General features: G+C 39.0%; 1 protein-coding gene across 1 annotated transcript in view; it reads right to left on the reverse strand.

The window, feature by feature from the left end:
* RCAN3 (RCAN family member 3) overlaps nt 1-15,027 on the reverse strand; it is a 34,436-nt gene extending 19,409 nt beyond the window's left edge. The window contains exons 1-2 of the mRNA XM_058304115.2: nt 14,767-15,027; nt 7,741-7,992 (exon numbers count right to left, since the gene is read on the reverse strand). Coding sequence (XP_058160098.1) covers nt 7,741-7,935 — 195 coding nt within the window. The 5' untranslated portion in view covers nt 7,936-7,992; nt 14,767-15,027. The remainder of the gene's footprint in view (nt 1-7,740; nt 7,993-14,766) is intronic.
* Nucleotides 15,028-18,042: the final 3,015 nt, after the last annotated feature.

Below are 18,042 nucleotides of genomic sequence, written 5' to 3' on the forward strand. Positions count from 1 at the left end.
CAAAAACATGCCACCTGATGGGATGCACTGACAAGAGCACAGTGTCACTTCTGTGATATTCCTGCAAACCCTGAATCTAATTAGTATCAGATAAACCCTGATTGAGAGACATGCTACAAAAATAACTGGCTTGTAATCTTCAAAAGTGTCTAGATCAGGAAAGGCAAGGGAAGGCTAGGAATTTTTTCAGACTGAAGGAGACCAAAGAGGCCTGACAACTAAATGCCATGTGTGATATTGGGTCACCTGGATGTTTTTGCTATGAAGGTCATTACAGGGCAACTGGCATATCTTGAATGGGGTCTGAGGATTAGAAAGGAATAATGTATCAATGCTAATTTCCTGATTTTTGCTTTTTCTTCTAAGAGAATATCCTTGTTTGTAGGAATCACAATTTGAAGTATTGGGGGATGATGCTCACCATTTTTGGCAACTTACTCTTAAAATGGTTCAGGAAAAAAAAAAAGAAAAAGATATGATCAGTAAAACTAATCTGTGAGGGCTCAACATAAATCTGTGGAGTGCTGATATCCTGAACCCTGCGGATCATCTTCCTAATCTTTTATTCAACACATATTTCATGAGCAGCAAGGCTCAAATGTGAGGCTCTGTGCCAGGCAGAGGAGGCGATGCACCTGCCTGTCCCAAGCTCCTCCCTCTCCTTGTTTCCCCAACCCCACCATGGGAGCATGCTGCTTTAGACCACTTAGGAATGGACATGCAGGGGCAATCAGCTGTTTCTTAGAATGTAAGAGCTTTAACTACCATGATTTGGAGAGTGATAGATGCTTTCCAATTGAGATGAAACTTACTGGAAAATAAAATGCTGATGTAGGGAAGGTGCCATTATCTTGAATCTCAAAGATGTGTTCTGTTTGTATTTGATATATGAACTCCAAAATAATGCATTTGACTATAATATATATATAAACACACACTGGAGTTACTTAAATTATATTAGGTTGAATTTCAATGAAATTCTAGAAAGCCAAGAATTATTAAATATTATACTGGTTATTTCTTATTATTCAGTCTCACCACAAATGTCACTTCTTTGGACAGGCCTTCCCTGTCCATCCTAGTTAAAAATTCCACCCATTAAGTCACTCTCTGTCCTACTGCACTGTTTTTATTTTCTTCATAGTACTTGTTACCATCTGAACTTCTTATTCATTTCTTTGCATGTTTACTATATTTTTCTCCTTAAGCTCCAAGAAGCCAAGCACTTCATCTTGTTCGTCATTGTCTTCCTAGAACTTGAAACCGTGGCTGGCACAATGCTCAATAAATACTTCGATCAAGACAGAATGTGGAACCTGTAAACCAATTATCTCTAAGAACACGATGTCAACCTTATTATCCAGCAATATTTTAATATTTTTAAAAATTAGAATACCTACCTAAATGACCTAAAATTCTTATTAACTCTTGGTTTTTGAGACATTGTATTTATAAGGGAAGCTATAAATTTAAGTGAAGGTAAATGAAGATAGCATTTTCATTTTTAAAATCTCTTAATATTTCAAAATCCCTAAATGTTATTTATATCTATTATGGAATGGTCTGAAGTGTGAACTTTGCTACCAGTCCATGACAAGGCTCAGTACAGAAATTAAGAGAAAGTGTTTAGAAATTTTTTATAGCAAGTTTGTATTGCTGTGACATTTTTATTGTATTTTACAAAAGTATCAATCTATGACACTTTGGAGAAAAAAATGGTCCTCCACCAGAGGTAAGTTTGAGTAGTGTTCACCTATAGCTTATCCAAAAATGCATTAAAGTATAATAAAAATGTGACTACAAGACTGACAAAAAATAAAACTTGGGAAAACATAAAGTGTTGGTGCGCTATGGAACAACAGGAACTCTTATACACGGCTGGTAGGAATGCAACCAGGTGCAACTTCAGAGGATATGTGACACATCTGTTACAATTGAAGAAGTGCAACCTTACAAGCCAGCAATGTCATTCCTAGTTACACACCCTGAGGAAATGCACACACACACAGGAGACACATAAGGGCATGTACAGCATCACTGCTTGCAAGAGCAACTTAATAAAAATAACCCAAATGTCCATCAACACAAGAATGGATAAATAAATGGTGGGATATTTAAAAAGTAGGATATTAAACAGTGAGTAAAATTGAATACACATTTCAACATGAATTCCTTACAGACATAATGTTGAGCAAAAATAAAGCAGAACTTAGACAATGATACCATTTATATAAAAATTTAAATCATGCAAAATATTATGTATTTTATTAGTGTTTTATAATTCTCAGCACATATTTTCTTAGATTTATACTTAAGTATTTCAAGTATTTTGGAGCAATGGTAAATGTTACTGTTTTTAAATTTCAATTTCCAAGGATTTACTGCCAGTATACAGAAAGACAATTGATTTTTGTATATTGACTCTATATCCTGCAATCTTGCTAAACTCATTTATTAGGTCTAACAGATTCCTTTCTAAACAAACAATCATATCAACTTCAAACAGAGAAGATTTTAAAAATAGTATATATACATACACACATGGTGACATACATATAGGACAAGAATGAAGGCCCAGGAAGAGTGAAACAGGTAAGGAGAGTGTAGCAGTTTGATATTATTGATGAATTCCAAAAAGAAATATTGGATTATGATTGTAAACTAGTCTTTTCCTCTGGGCCTGATTAAATTATGGCTAGGGCTTTGATTGGACCATGTCAGTAGGATGTTGAGTCTCCGCCCCCTTGGTGAGCAAGGACTCACAGAGAAAATGACATGGCAGAAGAGTTAGCTGGAGTTTGAGCTGGAGCCTGGGAAGTAAGCACACAGAGGAGCAGAGCAGCTGAGCCCAGAGAGAGCCAAGCCCCAGGAAGAGAAGAACCCAGGAAGCCTGAACTTTTGGCAGAGCTGCTCCAGCACACGGCAACAGACTTTGGTGAGGGACATAACTTATGCTTTATGACCTGGTAACGCTAAGCTTCTACTCCAAATAAATACCCTTTATAAAAACCAACATATTTCTGGTATTTTGCATCAGCACCCATTTTGGCTGACTAATACAGAGGGAAAGCCAGTTCTTCTTCCTTCCAAGGTGGGTTATCAAGCTGATCACGTCTTTGGACAACTGGGCTCAATCCTTTCAGGAGCCCTTTGAGGGGCTAGGAGGAACATGCCTCAATTGTTGATACACTTCCGAATTGTCAGCTGGAGTATCAGAAGACAGGCGTACTTATTCACTGGCTTTAGTCCCCCCCACTGGGCAAGCCTTGCTCTATGGGCTGTTGATGACCTCCCATTTCCAACTCTGCTTATGCTTCAATATGTCTGAGCAAGTTCACCTAGAGAGCAGAGAAGTGCTGGGACAGAAACCTGAGCACAGCTGGTTGCTATAGCAACAGCCAGAGTGAACCGGTGCAAGAAGATATTAAGTGGGGCAAAAGAAGTGTCCAGTACATATGTATATGCATGCACACATCCATTTGTACATGAGTGTATATATGTATAAAACACATTACAACAAAGCATACAAAACTCAAGTAAAACCAGTTTTAGATCAAGTTCTATTACTGTTTCTGTATCGGAAATACAGAGACTTTGATTGGGATTTCTTCTGGCCCTAAAATTCTAGCCTTGAAGTAAACCAAATTTTACTAATTTTGGGCCAGAATGGCACTATAAATTCAATTAAACAAACATTTGTTGTGTTCCAGACACTGTTAAAAACACAGGTCACTATAACAGAAATATTCTTCCTTTAATCCCCTTTTGATTTTTGATATAGTTGGATTAATCTCTACCATATTTGTAACTGTTTTCTATTTGTTGCTCTTGTTCTTTTTAAATCCCTTTTTTTTCAATTTCCTAATTTAAAACATCACTTTCCTCAAAGGATTTTACATCTTCTGTATTGAAGGCTGTGCCCAAACCATCCAACAATTAATTGAGTCTGAAAACCAGAAGATCAGCTCATTCAGTTAGCTTCCAAATAACACTTGTTTTTCTTAATGTTCTCTATTCTTCTTTAAAGGAAAGGTATAGAACCAAATCCTTGATAGAAAGGAATAGTACATGATTACACAAACCACAAAAGAATTTGTGTATCTGAAATCATAATTTCAGATTAAATCTCCATCCATAGAATTAAACCTCACTCACTTTATAATTCTGTATGTTGATCACAACACTGCATCACTAATCTTCAACAACCATCTTATAGAATCCATTCATTTAACAAATACTTAACAGATATTACTCTGTACTGAGAACTCTATTAGGTGCTAAGTGAGATGGATCCAAAAGTAAGAGTAGGACAACAAAGAGAAAAACATCAACCTACCTCAGCCATCATCATTAGTAAAACAACTCAAATCGAATGTCCTATGGTAAGTTGGTCAGTAAAACAGTTTATATATAAAGGGCAGTAATCTGCAAAGGGACTACAATCCAAAAGTAACACCGTATTTCTTTATAAAGTCAGCCCTATGGAGAAAATTGTTTTGCATCAACATTTACTGAGTGCCCTTGACACACAGACTTACATAAAGCAGAAAGAAGAAACAGTCCTATTTCTTACAATGTAAAAACCTGTTTTGTATTTTGAAAACTCCACATGTTCAAATCAGAAGAAAGCCTAATTTTTTCTTATTAGGGAAAACCAGGGTTAAAAACAAACAAGTAAGAACAATCACACTGGGGCAAATCCAAATCTGTTAAAGAAAAATAAGATACTAAACTTGCAGTACTCCTGATGGAGCTATTGATTAGCTGAGCATATGCATAAAAACTAACAACCATGCTGGATATGAAAATTATAAAAATAAGGCTTTTCCTCAGTTATTTTTTTTTATGGGTTATTATTTTCTTTACTTTGCAGCCCACCCCTAAGCACCCCCGTTTATTTTCAGGAACATTTATGAAAACATACACCCAAAATCCAGTAATCTAAAATGAAGATTCACCTTTATGAAAATGGCACATGTATTTATTTAGCTTACTATTTAGAAGAAGGTAAATGCTTATTCCAACAATTAGGTTATGAAGACAAAAATCTTTTGAAGTCAGGAAAAAACTAAAATTCTTTTGGAAATAAAACTAACTGCAATCAAGATTACTGTGCCAAAAGGTGTTTTTTTGTTTTGTTTTTTCTTCATTTACTTGATGATGTACATAAACAGGTTATTCCAGGAAAAACTGAAGCAAAATAAGACACTTTCGTATAAAGGAAACATTTGATTCTTCCCATACTTTATATCCTATTGATGTTCCACACAACTTAATAATATAAACATTTTATATTTTGCAGTTTCAAATATTACTGTTAACGCTATTAATATAAAATTCACTGTGACTAAGAATTATATATAAGCTGAAACCCATTGAACTCTACAATAATTTCTGCTGAAATGATTTCCAATATAAATTTAAGTTAGATATAATCCCCAAATGGCTTTTAAAAAGAACATCAACAAGAATTCACCCCTTAGATAAGTAAAAAAACAAAAAATAAAAAATTCCTAGGCTATAGTTAAAAAAAAATTTGAAATAGCTAAGATTGTGATCTATCTTGAAAAAATTCTTATAATTTTGAGATAGACTAGTAATACATATGATTTTTTACAACACCACATAAACAATGTTAACTTTATTTTTAATATGTAAACTCAGTCATGGCTCTCGTTAACTGAAAACCAGGGCTCAAATAGGTACTTGTATGCCAATGTTCACAGCAGCAGATTTGTGATTGCTAAGAGCTGGAAACAACCCAAGTGTCCGTCAACAGTTGAATGGATAAGCAAAATGTGGTACATGAACATAATGGAATACTATTCAACCATGAAAAGTAACCAAGTTCTGATACATGCTACAACATGGATGAACTTTGAAAACACACTTAGTGAAATAAGCCAGACATAAATGGACCAATATTCAAGATTCTACTTACATGAAATCCCTAGAATAAGTAAATTCATAGGGACAAAAAGTAGAATAGAGGTTGCCAGGGGCTAGTAGAAAGGGAGAATGGGATGTTACTGCTTAATGGGTACAGAGTTTCTGTTTGGAGTGATGAAACTGTTTTGGTAATGGATGGGTCTATAACATTGTGAATGTAATTAATGTCACCGAAATATAGGCTTAAAAATGGTTCAAATGGCAAATTTTATGTTAGTTATATACACTACCACAATAAATTTTTTAAAAATTGAGAAAACTAGGAAGTATGATTTCCAGAGTTCTAAAACACTTGAGAAAGAAAATAGCATTCATAAGTAAAAACAAACCTGAAAAATACAAAATTGGCAGTTGTAATCCCCCTTCCAAGCTCGGTTTAATTATCTCTAGGGGTTCCCTGCAAAAGTTTCCTAAATGGCTCCCTGCTTCTGGTCTCTTTTCCCTCCACTCTGCTGTGCACATGTTAACAACTGGCCTTCAGCTCAGAAATCCTCAGCAACCATTTACTACAGAAGGGCAAGATGCAGAGCTTCATGGTCCACACTCACCTTTCCAGCCTGATTTCTCTAGACTTTGGCTACATAGCCCCTGAGCGCCAGCCCTACTGAACAGCTGACTACTCCATGGAATGGCTCATGCTCTCAGTACTATTGCTCATTCTGTTCCCTCTGGCTGAAATTCCCTTTTCCTTCCCTGCTAAAATCCCACCTAACTCTCAGCTCTTCTCAGATGCCATCTCCCAGGAAATAGTTTATTACAGCTGGCTGTGATCCTCTCTCCTTGGACATCTCAGTATACCATTAAAGGTCTCTAAAGGCACTTATAACATAATTACTTGCCATCTCCATCACAAGACTATAAAACTATCTGAGCAGAAGCTGTTAATTCATTCTCTATCCCCTGAAGCAAATGCAACAATGCCTATTCAAGTATGTTTTGAGTCAAACTATATTGAGTTCTGCTCCAAGAAAGTCACTGGAAGGAAAATATTTTGAGTGCTTTGATAGAAAAGTAAAGGGTTGGGGATAGTTTTTAAATTAAAAAAAAAAAAATTATACTAATGTTATACATTACTCAATTTAGTGCAAGACAATAACTTGAATAACAATAAATCTGCTTTAGTCAGCAGTTACACTCCCCCTACTTATCAGGATAGTATTTTGAGAAGAAGCCTCAGAACATGAAAAATTTATAATCAATAATAGAAATATTTTACTTTTTAGGACTAAGACCTATAAGCTTTTGTATGAACATGATGGAAAAATATACACAAAACCTCTCTCTTTCCAGTTAAATAATAAATGAACTAAATAAGAGTAACATTTAAAAAATAAACTCATTTTCCCCAATCAAAGTGTAGGAAATAATACATGAAATATTAACAATTCTGTTACAATAAAATAAAAAACAGCCCTAATAGGTTACGTGTAATTAGCCCCCCAAAAAAACTTCAAATAATTCTTTTTCTCATGAATTTACTCCCAAGTAATAGGAAGCCAGGCTAAAAATCACTAGCTTTGCTTTAACTACAGGCTCCAAAAATGAATGAATGAATGAACGAGTGGATTTTATAAGATCTGATTTAGCATTCCCAATAAGCCAGTGCTTCTCAAAATATTTGTGTAGAAGGACCATAAAATACAATAAAAATGTTGCAGCAATGTTTTAAAGATTTGTTATGGAACAGTAACAGACTTTGCAAAGTGGCACTAGCCTGCCCTAAGTTTTCCCCTGAGTCCACATACATTTAACATGTTACCAAATGAAGGAAAAGCTCGGGTAAATGCATACCTTCTCCTCTTGTACCTCAAACACCGCTTCATGGACACTGCAAGCAAAAAGTGAGGTAGGCAGATCACTTAAATCCATCATTTCTTCCAAATCATCTTCATTTTCACCAAAAACCATCTCTTCTTCCTCTTCTTGGTCACTGCTACAGAGATCGGACTGGCTGTCATTCCACGATTTCATAGTGTCCCTTAGCATTATCTCCTAAAAGCAGGTCTTTTCCGTTTTTAAAGATGTAGGATGTCTAACAGGCACCTACAGTTTAAAAAACAAACAAAAAAACCAATGAGATAAGACTTTGAAGGCTAAATAATGTTGCAATCAATTTCTCAAGACAGCAATTCATCAAATGAAGCAATTTTATTCAGGAAAGATAAATCGGCCTTTAAATCAACTCATTATAGTCCTTGTAAATAAATTCTGTAGGTGCTAAACTGATTTGTTTAGTTGTATTTTATGTAATACATTTCACTGACAAAAATATATTAAGAAAAAAAAGACAAAGTTTTCTAGTTAAACTGGGGGGAAAAAAGAACAATACAAAACTAAATGATATCAATATGTATACTAGTTTATAAGTAGTAGGAAGGAAAATGTCAACCAGAACTGCCTTCACATATTTGTTTTGAGTGTTAGGACTACAACACTGAAAATGGCTCAGTAGAATAAAACCCACACTGATTCACTCACCATCTGTGCCCTGAAATATGGTCTGTGATGAGCTAACTTTACTCTTATTAACCAACTGGTTCTTTCTGAATATATTCTTGAAGTAGTAAGTTTCACAGAACCAAAAGGGTATATAGCAAGTCAGTCTTTGTTAATTTGAGAAATATTTACAGTAAGAATAATTTAACATAACAGAAAATAAAAAAAGATGTCTTTTTTTCTGATCATTAAAAATCACTAATTTCCACTGAAGGCTTGGAGCTGACAGTGTCCCTCTTTAAATAATGGAACAGTCTTATATAACCCAAATAAGGCTATATAAGACTATCTTTCTTCTCCAAAGAACTGCAGATGATGACCACCAAGCAGAGTGCTTTGAAAATAATAATTTGAAGAAATGGAATTTAAGAAATACCTATCAGGCACAGAAAATTTAAGTGATTATGATTATTATTACCTCAGTATTATCTAATTTGTGAATTCCCCTTTTATTTAAGAAAAAGCTGTCAACATATTGTTTATATATATTACAGAATGGTAATTATAGGATAAAAAGAGGTAACTTCCCCCTCCCCATTATTCTATGCTATCAATCAGGGAAGATTAATTCTACAAAGTAAAATCTTTATTCGTTTTTATAAACATTTTCTGAGTGCCTATGGCATGCCACGAATTGGGGGATACCGGATGAATAAAACACGGTTCCTACCCTCAAGAAGCTCTGACCAAAGCAATTTGTCCTCCTTAACAATGCTAACTACTCCACTTTCCTTAAGGATCTTGTTCTATTAACTGTCACCTATATTTTCAATTTCTCCTTCTCCACCTGTTCCTTTCCCTCAGCCAGCATAAATATTCACGACCCACCTGCCAACCCTTTCTTAAAAAGAAACCCTTCCTTTTGGATTCTATTTTCACCTCTCTCTCCTTCACCTTTCCTTCCAACTTCCTTGAAGAGTAATCTGTATTTGCTTTGTTCACTTCCAATCCAGTCACTCCTGAAAGCAGCGCAGTAGGGCTTCCGCCTCTGCCTTTTGGCTGAAATTGCCCTCATTATGGACAGAGCTGGAGCCTGTCTCTGTGGCAAACGACCTGCCACCCATCCTATTTGTTCTCGGACCTCTCTATGTCCCTGCCTCCTGGGTTGCAGCCTTTCCTGGCCTGCCTGCCTCACTACCTGGTTTCCACTGGCTCCTCTCTTTCTCCACTTACCTTTATGACTTGGTTTTTGAGGATTCAACCCTGATCCTCCCTCACTCATCTTACTCTTCCTGGGTGAGTCTGTCTACACCCAAATGCTTAACCAAGTGACCACTGGTGCTTCTCAACCTTCTTCCCAGCTTCATATGTATGAACACTGCCTCTCATTTCACACGATGATTCCTAAGCCAGAAGGGATGTTACCAAAGTTGAGGGGTAGGCAGTGCAGAATCTTTCAAAACAACGAGAAAAAGGACCATGTCCCAAGAGATTGTGATCCTTTGTCCTTACCTTTTCCTCAATTTTAGACTAGAATTTTAGCACTCTATTGATTAAATCTATCAGAGTAGCCCACAGATATATTTTTTATTTTTACAAAAATTTATTCTTTTAATTAGATTATTGTGCTGGGAATATGTAATCTGGAAGGGGGATTTGGAGATAGGAGAGGATGCAGCTCATCATAGCTTTCACTGTAATCTTTTCTTCAAGACTAAGTTGTTAGGTGGAGTTTGTAGTTCTCACAGCTTTGTTTGTTTCTCTGTTATATACTTACACCACAACTATTTGTTTACAAATCAGTCCTAGTTACCAGATTGTGAGTGCCTCTGAATCCCTAGTCCTTAGCACTGTTTCTACTTGAAAGTATATGCTTACTACAGATTGCTGAATGAAAGCAGATAGCATTATGCTTATACCACTCACATGTAAACACAGCAAAAGAAAATTTAATTCTACACAGGATTAGAGAAAGATTTTCAGAGGAGGCTACTGTGAGACTTAAAGGATGAACAGAATTTCAGCAGGAAGAAGAGTAGGGTACATTCCAGGTAAAGCAGACCGTACATAAACAAAGGCATAAAGACAAATAGATAAGCATGCACAAAGGGCACGTGACCTGGTGTGGCTGGAGTGCAACATGTTTGATGAGAATGGATGAGACAAAATTAGAAAGGTACGCCTAAACCAACGTGCTTTGAAAGAGTTTTGATTTAAAAACCAGCTGGTATGAGTATGCCATTGAAGGTTCTTCGGCAGGGAAATGACATCACCCAATTTAACTTTTGGTATCACTAAAAGTAGGATGATCTTTACATCTTATCTCTTACAGAACCTAATATTTTCAACCCCCTCTCAAGAACCAATTAAAAAAGGGGGAAGAAAATACTGTGTTTTTTTTGGGGGGGGGGTTGGAGAGTTGAGGAGCTAGGAATGGCTAGATTTTTTAAATTTGAGAGAGTCAACCTATTTCTGATAAGACTTTTCATTTGTTTCAAGTTCCTTCCTCCAACCCCTAAAAAGAAAAGAAAAAAAATCAGAGCACAGGAAACAATCCTTCATTTGATTTTAAAAAAATTCTTAGAATGTTATACCTTCGTTTCCTGTTTCCTCCCTTCATTTTGGGGTAACTTTTTCTTTTGATGTAATTTCAAACTGAAAAACATGTAATATCATGCAAAGAACTCCTATATTCCCTTAACCCTGAGTTACCATTTACTTACATTTGCCTACATGCTTTATCGTTCTCTCTTTCTCCTTGTTTTTCCACATATGCATTTTTTTGGAACCATTCAAGTGTAAGGTGGAGATAGTCTATCCCTTCACTCCCCAATACTTCAGTGTGTAAGAATAAATTAATTTCCTTGCATAACCATGATACGATTACCAAAACCATGCTATTATCTAATCCATAGCCCATATTAAAATTTCATCAATTATCCCAATAACATCTTTTATAGTTATTTTCCCTGAGTCTTCAGGCTCTCTAGATTTGAACTCTGGCTTCTCCTGTACCCTCTCTTAAGTTAAATTACTTAACCTCTCATGTTTCTGTTTCTCAACTATAAAATGGTAGATAATAATAATACTCAGTAAGGCTGTTAAGAGGACTAATTGAGAGAATACATGCTAAGTGCTCAGAATAACGCTTTGCATGTAATCAATATTCAGTAATTAATTATTTTTACATAGGTATGATCTACAGCAAAGCATTGTTAGATTGAAAGGACCCCAACAATATCAGAAACGTTGCTGGAACTGATGTTAACAAATTGAGAAAAATTCCACAATGGTCCAAGCCTAAGAGGCAAAAAGACAACAAAAATAAAACTAACACTTTGTATGATTTTAAGAAAACTGTTCAGAGGCAGACAGATCATAGGATACAAAGCAGCTATTGGAGGTAGTAATATGGCTCCCATATGAAAACAGTAAAGATTTAAAACAGAACTAGCTGAATAAAGGCTAAAAGCTTTGGTGCCTTTTTATAGACCTTGCAGAACTTTATGTCGTAATGCAGGGCATACCTTATCAGAAACATTAAAAAAATTCAGCTTGTGATTCTCTTCCTAAAGGTAAGCCATGAGTTTTTCTGGATATAGCTTAGGTCAACACTGCCAACCATTCCACAACTCCTTACATCATAAATACAGTTAAATTTGAACAGAGATATGATAAACAGCCAGTGGAAATGACAATGCTAGCATATTTGTAAGGATACTAGATTGGTATTTACAAGGTAACTCAGCTAGTACTTAAGGTAACTTGGTTTCACTAAGGCAGAAGAAAAAAATGACAAAAGGACATTGTTCCATGCCGCTATTACAGGAGTTATTGCTAACCTTGCCTCACCTGACCATAACAAGACTAAGCTGTTTGGTTTACTAACCCAGGGAAATATTCACTGGTTCAGCAGAATGTGCTGAACCAATATTCTCCAGCTTCTGTAAGCAAAGGTCTGTGCTAATCAGGGTTTAGCATCAATTTCAGTGCAACAGTACCTGTGGCTAGCTTCTGGCAAATTGTTTCTTCATGGAAACAACAAATGAGTGGAAAAACTCCAAGTAGCATGACCATCTGTTCTGCTACAATAAGCCTTGCGGCATAAGTAATCCATCAAGGCAAAATGTCAAGCACATGCAGTTGACTTTGCACTTGAAGTTCTGATCAGGAAAAGGTAAATTCCTTTTCTTCCAATTTATTCTTAAAAAATAATTCCTTAAAATAGTATGCCTATACACTTAGTGAACATTTTCAAAGCCCAAACAGTATTTCAATACTTTAGTGAGATACATCTCATTATTTTTTGATGTGTTCAAAATGCTACTAAACAATCCTGGAAGCACACAAGTATTTCATTTCCAGTGCTACAAGTACTCTGCTGGATGACCTTGGAAAAGTCACTTGGTTTGTCCCCTCATATATAAAATAAGGGAATTACTTATAGATGCTGTTAAACTACTAACTCCCTTTTAAAAAAATCTCTAAATTATAAATTTAGATTAAATGTATTTTAAGAAACACTTAGAATTGTCAGTGTGTGTGGGGGTTCTGAACTGCTATCATGCAAGCCTCTAGCTTGCTCTCTCATTTCACCACTTACAGGTAGAATTTTACTATTTCTTAGTAGTCTGGTAAAAAGTTTGGAGCAACAGTAAAGTAAAAGAGGTGACAATTAGATTTTTGTATTCTCTGTGTTTCAATGACCTATGCCCTGTTTTCAAATATAATGTAGACTTGGTCCTATTGTAATTACTGAATTTCAATAACCCACCAGGAATATTATTTTAGCATAAGGGAGGTAAAAGAAACAAACAAAAATATCAACTGTCAAAACATATGACATAATGGACCAATCCTAGTTTTTGTTGTATCTCGTTCATTTTTCCTTATTATCAACTCTAAATTCTAATGGAAAAGTAGAGATCTACTGTTTGATCTCTACCTTCTGTGTTTTTTTCAGGTCTAGTTAACAAAATGGTATCCAACTTTAGGTCTTCCATTATTTCACAGGTTTCAGCCTAATGGATTTTAGAGTGACAGGATTTTTTTAAATGATGTTCTGCTTAACTCTTTCAACTCACAACTGCTCTAAACACCACACAAATGTTAAAAACCAATAGTGGGAAACATCTTGTTTTCTCTAATGCACTGAAATCTATTCCAGAGCTAAGGAAAAAAAAAAAAAAAGGCTTGCCAATGCAGAAAAATGTATAAAGCTCTTTGTGTGACTAAAGAATGGTAGTTTTTAGGCCCTTTGCTGTCTTCTTACATCAAAAGTCCATTTCAAGAATACAAATATAAAATCCACACCAAAAAGGACAAACCTGTGTGATGCATAAATATCTAGATCTGTAGTCTTTATACTGTGTGTTTTTACAATTTAATATTTTGAACCAGAGCTAATAAAAGCCTTAGAGGGGGAGTAGGTGTAGCTCAGTGGTTGAGCAACTGCTTCTCACATACAGGTCCCGGGTTCAATCCCTGTACTTCCTAAAAAAGGAATATATATATATATATATATATATAGCCTTAGAAGAAAATATTCTGTCATAGATAATAACGGTAACAAATGTAAGCCAGTTGCCTAGCCTGCCAAATATTACATTAAGGAATTCTACGAAATCCTTAGTTGAAATAAATGTGGTATACTAGGTAAATTTCAGTAAGATGGAGAGAATATTTTTGGCTTTGAGCACTACACTAAGACATCATTTTAAATAACCCTAGTCTGTATCTGAAACGCGGATCTGAACTGCTCCCTAAACTAGAGCCCTTATTCCTAATCCCTAAAAAGAGATGATCAGGTTTTGAACGGAAACTGCAACGAAGGAATCTACAAACAGATCGCTGTTGCTCTACTAGTTCAGGCAGCAGACGGAAACTGATAGTCAAGTTTCAAGAAGTTACAGAATAAGAACACGATGCTTATCCGCGCATCAGGCTGGGGGCGAGGGGGAGGCGGCGAGCAAGCGAGGGGCTTCCAACTTCTGGCCGATCCTCTCCTACCCAAGACACCTCTCCTGCCTTCAGGAGAGGCTGGGCCTGTCATTTTCAAAAAGTCAAGCAGTTGTTGGGAGAAAAGTGCTGGTGGGGAGGAGAGAAAAATATTTTGTTGCTGTTCTTTTGTTTTCAAGACCCCACCCCAAAGGCTGCCAGACAGGCACCCTGGGCGTGAGACCGGCTGAACCCGGAAGGCAAGCGCCGCGGCGGTATCCCCAGGGTCTCGGGCACAGGAGAGCCCACCCTCCCGCGCATCTCTTGATAGTTTTTCTTTTTTTAAACTTTCCGTACCCTTTTCCCCTCATCCCTCCCAGGGCTAGCTGCAAAACCTGCCTCAGACGCCGGGCGCCGGCCCCACCCTGCCAAGAGGAGACTCACCTGCGCGCTCGGCGGCCGCAGGAAGGAAGGAAAGAGGCCCGGGGCGCCAAGGAGCGAGGCTTCGGAGGGAAGGGGCGGGCGGCGCCCGGCTACCGAGGGGATCTGGCCGCCGGGGCGAGAGCAGAGGCGGCTGCGGCGCGGGCCGCCTGCCCCTCGCCGCCGCGCCCAGCAAGCGGGCGGGAGCGGCCGCCGCGGTGGGGACGCGGGGGGCGTCGGGCGCCTAGCGGAGCCGCCTGCGTCGCGCGCGCGCGCGCGCCCCCAGGCCGCGCGCGGCGGCGCAGGCGCCCGAGGTCGGCGGCGGCGTGGAGGCGCGCAGGGGCGAGCGGGACCCAGACGCCCCGGCAGGAAGAGGCCCAGCCCCCCGCGCCCCGCCTCCGGCCCGCGCGCGCGCGCGCTTCGCCCCGCCCCTCAGTTTTCTCTTACCCTGCCTGTGAGGAGGTGGGGTCGTCACGCTGAATGGGGGTCTTTAAGTATCCCCTGAAAAAGGACCTTTGGCCACCTCGTCTTCCATCATGAACCGAAATGATGTATCGTCCTTTCCTGCTGGCCCCATTCTGTCGATCACAAGAATGGTTAAGGGGAATATCATTAACGTTTACTGAGGGCCATGGCGAATTTTACCTCATTTACCCTCACAGTAATCAGCGAACGGGATGTTATTATCCCTATTTTATTGACGAGGAGGAGCTTCCCTGTGCCCAATTGCCCGAGGCGAGGCCGCTAAGTAGGAAGCTGAGCTGTAGGTAGCGCCCAGCGCCGTATCCTGGGCTCAGTCCCCGCAAGAACCGGCCTCCTCCTCCCCCTGCCCACCTCTACCTTTCCCAGTCCTGCTCCTCTTCTTACTCCTCTTCACCCTATGCATTTTTAAAAAAAAACTTTATTCATTTCCCCTTCTCCCCCCACCCCGATTGTCTGTTCTCTGTGTCTATTTGCTGGGTCTTTGTCCGCTTCTGTTGTTGTCAGCGGCCCAGGAATCTGTGTTTCTTTTTGTTGCTTCAGCTCTCTGTGTGTGCGGAGCCATTCCTGGGCAGCTCTCCTTTCGGGATGCACTCCTTGCACGTGGGGCTCCCCTACGCGGGGGGGACACCCCTGCTTGGCAGGGCACTCCTTGCGCGCATCAGCACTGCGCATGGGCCAGCTCCACACGGGTCAAGGAGGCCCGGGGTTTGAACCACGGACCTCCCGTGTGGTAGACGGATGCCCTAACCACTGGGCCAAGTCCGCCGCCCACCCTATGCTTTATTTATTGTTATTATTATTGTTTTTAGGAGGTACTGGGGATTGACTCCTGGACCTGCGAAGCAGGCGCTCAACCACTGAACTACACCAGCTCCTCAACCTGTGCTTTATATACAATGTTAATGAGACTTACATTTTTAAAGCTTTATTTTCAGTTTACAGAACACTTTCACTCACAGTCTTGTTTGATCCTCTCAGATGCCCTGCGAGAGGAGTGGGACATAAGTATACATATTTTGCCAATGGGGAGAGCAAGGACCTAAGCTGCTCAATGAGTTACCCAAAGTCACAGGGGAGGACTGGGGCTGACCCTGGCAGGTTTTTGTTTTTCTTAAAATTTTTCTAGAAGGCACTTGAGCGGAGGTTGGAACAGAAGCCAGTGACTTTTCCCCTTAACTCATGAAGAGGGAAGCAGAGTCATAGAGCAGAAAAGGGACCTGTCTCAGCTCCCATCCTTAAGAGTGTGCAGATAAAAGAAAATCAGCTCTGATCACCCGTTTGTGGCCTTTCAGAGGCAAAATGAGGCAAATTGAAGGTAAAAATAAAGGAAGCAGTGTTGTCAGGCACTCAGCACTTGGGCCAGGGGGCAGGAAGGACTAAAGTACCTAGAATACATCTAATTTCTGTTAGATTTAAACTAAGGTTCGGCTATGATTTCTGCCATTGACCTCCAGGACCTCCCAGAGGTATATGCAAGAAATCACACCCTCTTGCTTACTGCTCCTTGCTTCTGTTGTTTCTGCTGCTTCCAATCCTGCTGTCTCAGGTCCCCACCTTGACCTAACCAAGTTCTTCACTTTTATTCATTTAACAATATTTATTGAGAGCCTGTTAGGTGAGACCAACTTCTTTGACCCTAAGCACCAGTCATTTTGCTTCTCCAAATAATTCCTCTACACAGAATTTCTGCATATATTGGGTTTGGAAACATCTATACCCCTGCTTGGGGATCCATGATGCATATTAATACAAAAATGGCTCCAAGAGGTCCTAAAGAAAAAGACTTATTTAGCCTTGTCTAACCTAAAGTTTCCACCAATGTATTTGGCCCTGTGCTGGGCACTGGGCATACAAGAGTGAGGCGCGTGCAAATCTGCCAATTAAGGAGCTTACAGATAGGGGAGAGAGATAAGCAAATGACTGTGATGCAGTTTTTCACTTGCACTAGTACAGGTATTTACAAAGTACTGACAGAGCAGAGAAAGAAGTGAGCAATTCTACCTGTTGATATCAGGAAAGCCATCATGGAGAAGATGGTAAAGGGCATGCCATAGAAGTAACAGCATATTTGGAGCATAGCTGTATAGTTTGGGATTGATCTTTTGGGATAAGTGTTATTAAGTATTATTCAAGATTCTATTGTTGCATGCAATGCACCACTCAAACTGGGTTAAGCAACAAATAGAATTCATTGATTCATGCAACAGAAAAGTTAAGGGCTTCAGGCATGGCTGGATCTAGGGACTTAAACTATGATGTCAGGACTTAAACTTTTCTCTCCAGGTCTTGACTCTGTTTCCTTTGTGTTAACTTCTCATTCTCATGCTTCCTTTCCCATTGAAGTGGCAGAATGGCTGCTTACTACTGCACATCTTATCCTTACCAGTAAAAAGACAGTTTCTTTTCCTGATAGTGTCAACACAAGTCCCTGGACTGTATCTCATTCGTCCAACTTAGGTAACTTGTGCACCACTAAATCGCTCCATTGAGAAGAGGCATGGAATATTTTGACAGCCCAGGTGTATGTCAGGCACCTCCCTCCAGAGCTGGGGTGAAATCCACCCCTCTCTAATCTCCTGGACTAAGAATTGGGGAGAGGTGGCTTCCCGTGCTAGGTGCTATTTTCTTTTGGTCCATCCTGATCTACTCTTCACCCCTGTCCTCCCTGATCTGTGCCTCTGGAGGCCGACCTGTGTGGACTGCATCGTTAGGTCCCTTGCCCTCTGGCTTCTGGCTGAATTCATCCAATAGATGACATTGACATCAGAAGGAGATTAGAGGGTTGGAAGAGGGTGAAGTAGGGGTATTATTCCACTG

The sequence above is a fragment of the Dasypus novemcinctus genome, chromosome 9 (genome assembly GCF_030445035.2).
Source record: "Dasypus novemcinctus isolate mDasNov1 chromosome 9, mDasNov1.1.hap2, whole genome shotgun sequence".
Classification (NCBI taxonomy): Eukaryota; Metazoa; Chordata; class Mammalia; order Cingulata; family Dasypodidae; genus Dasypus; species Dasypus novemcinctus.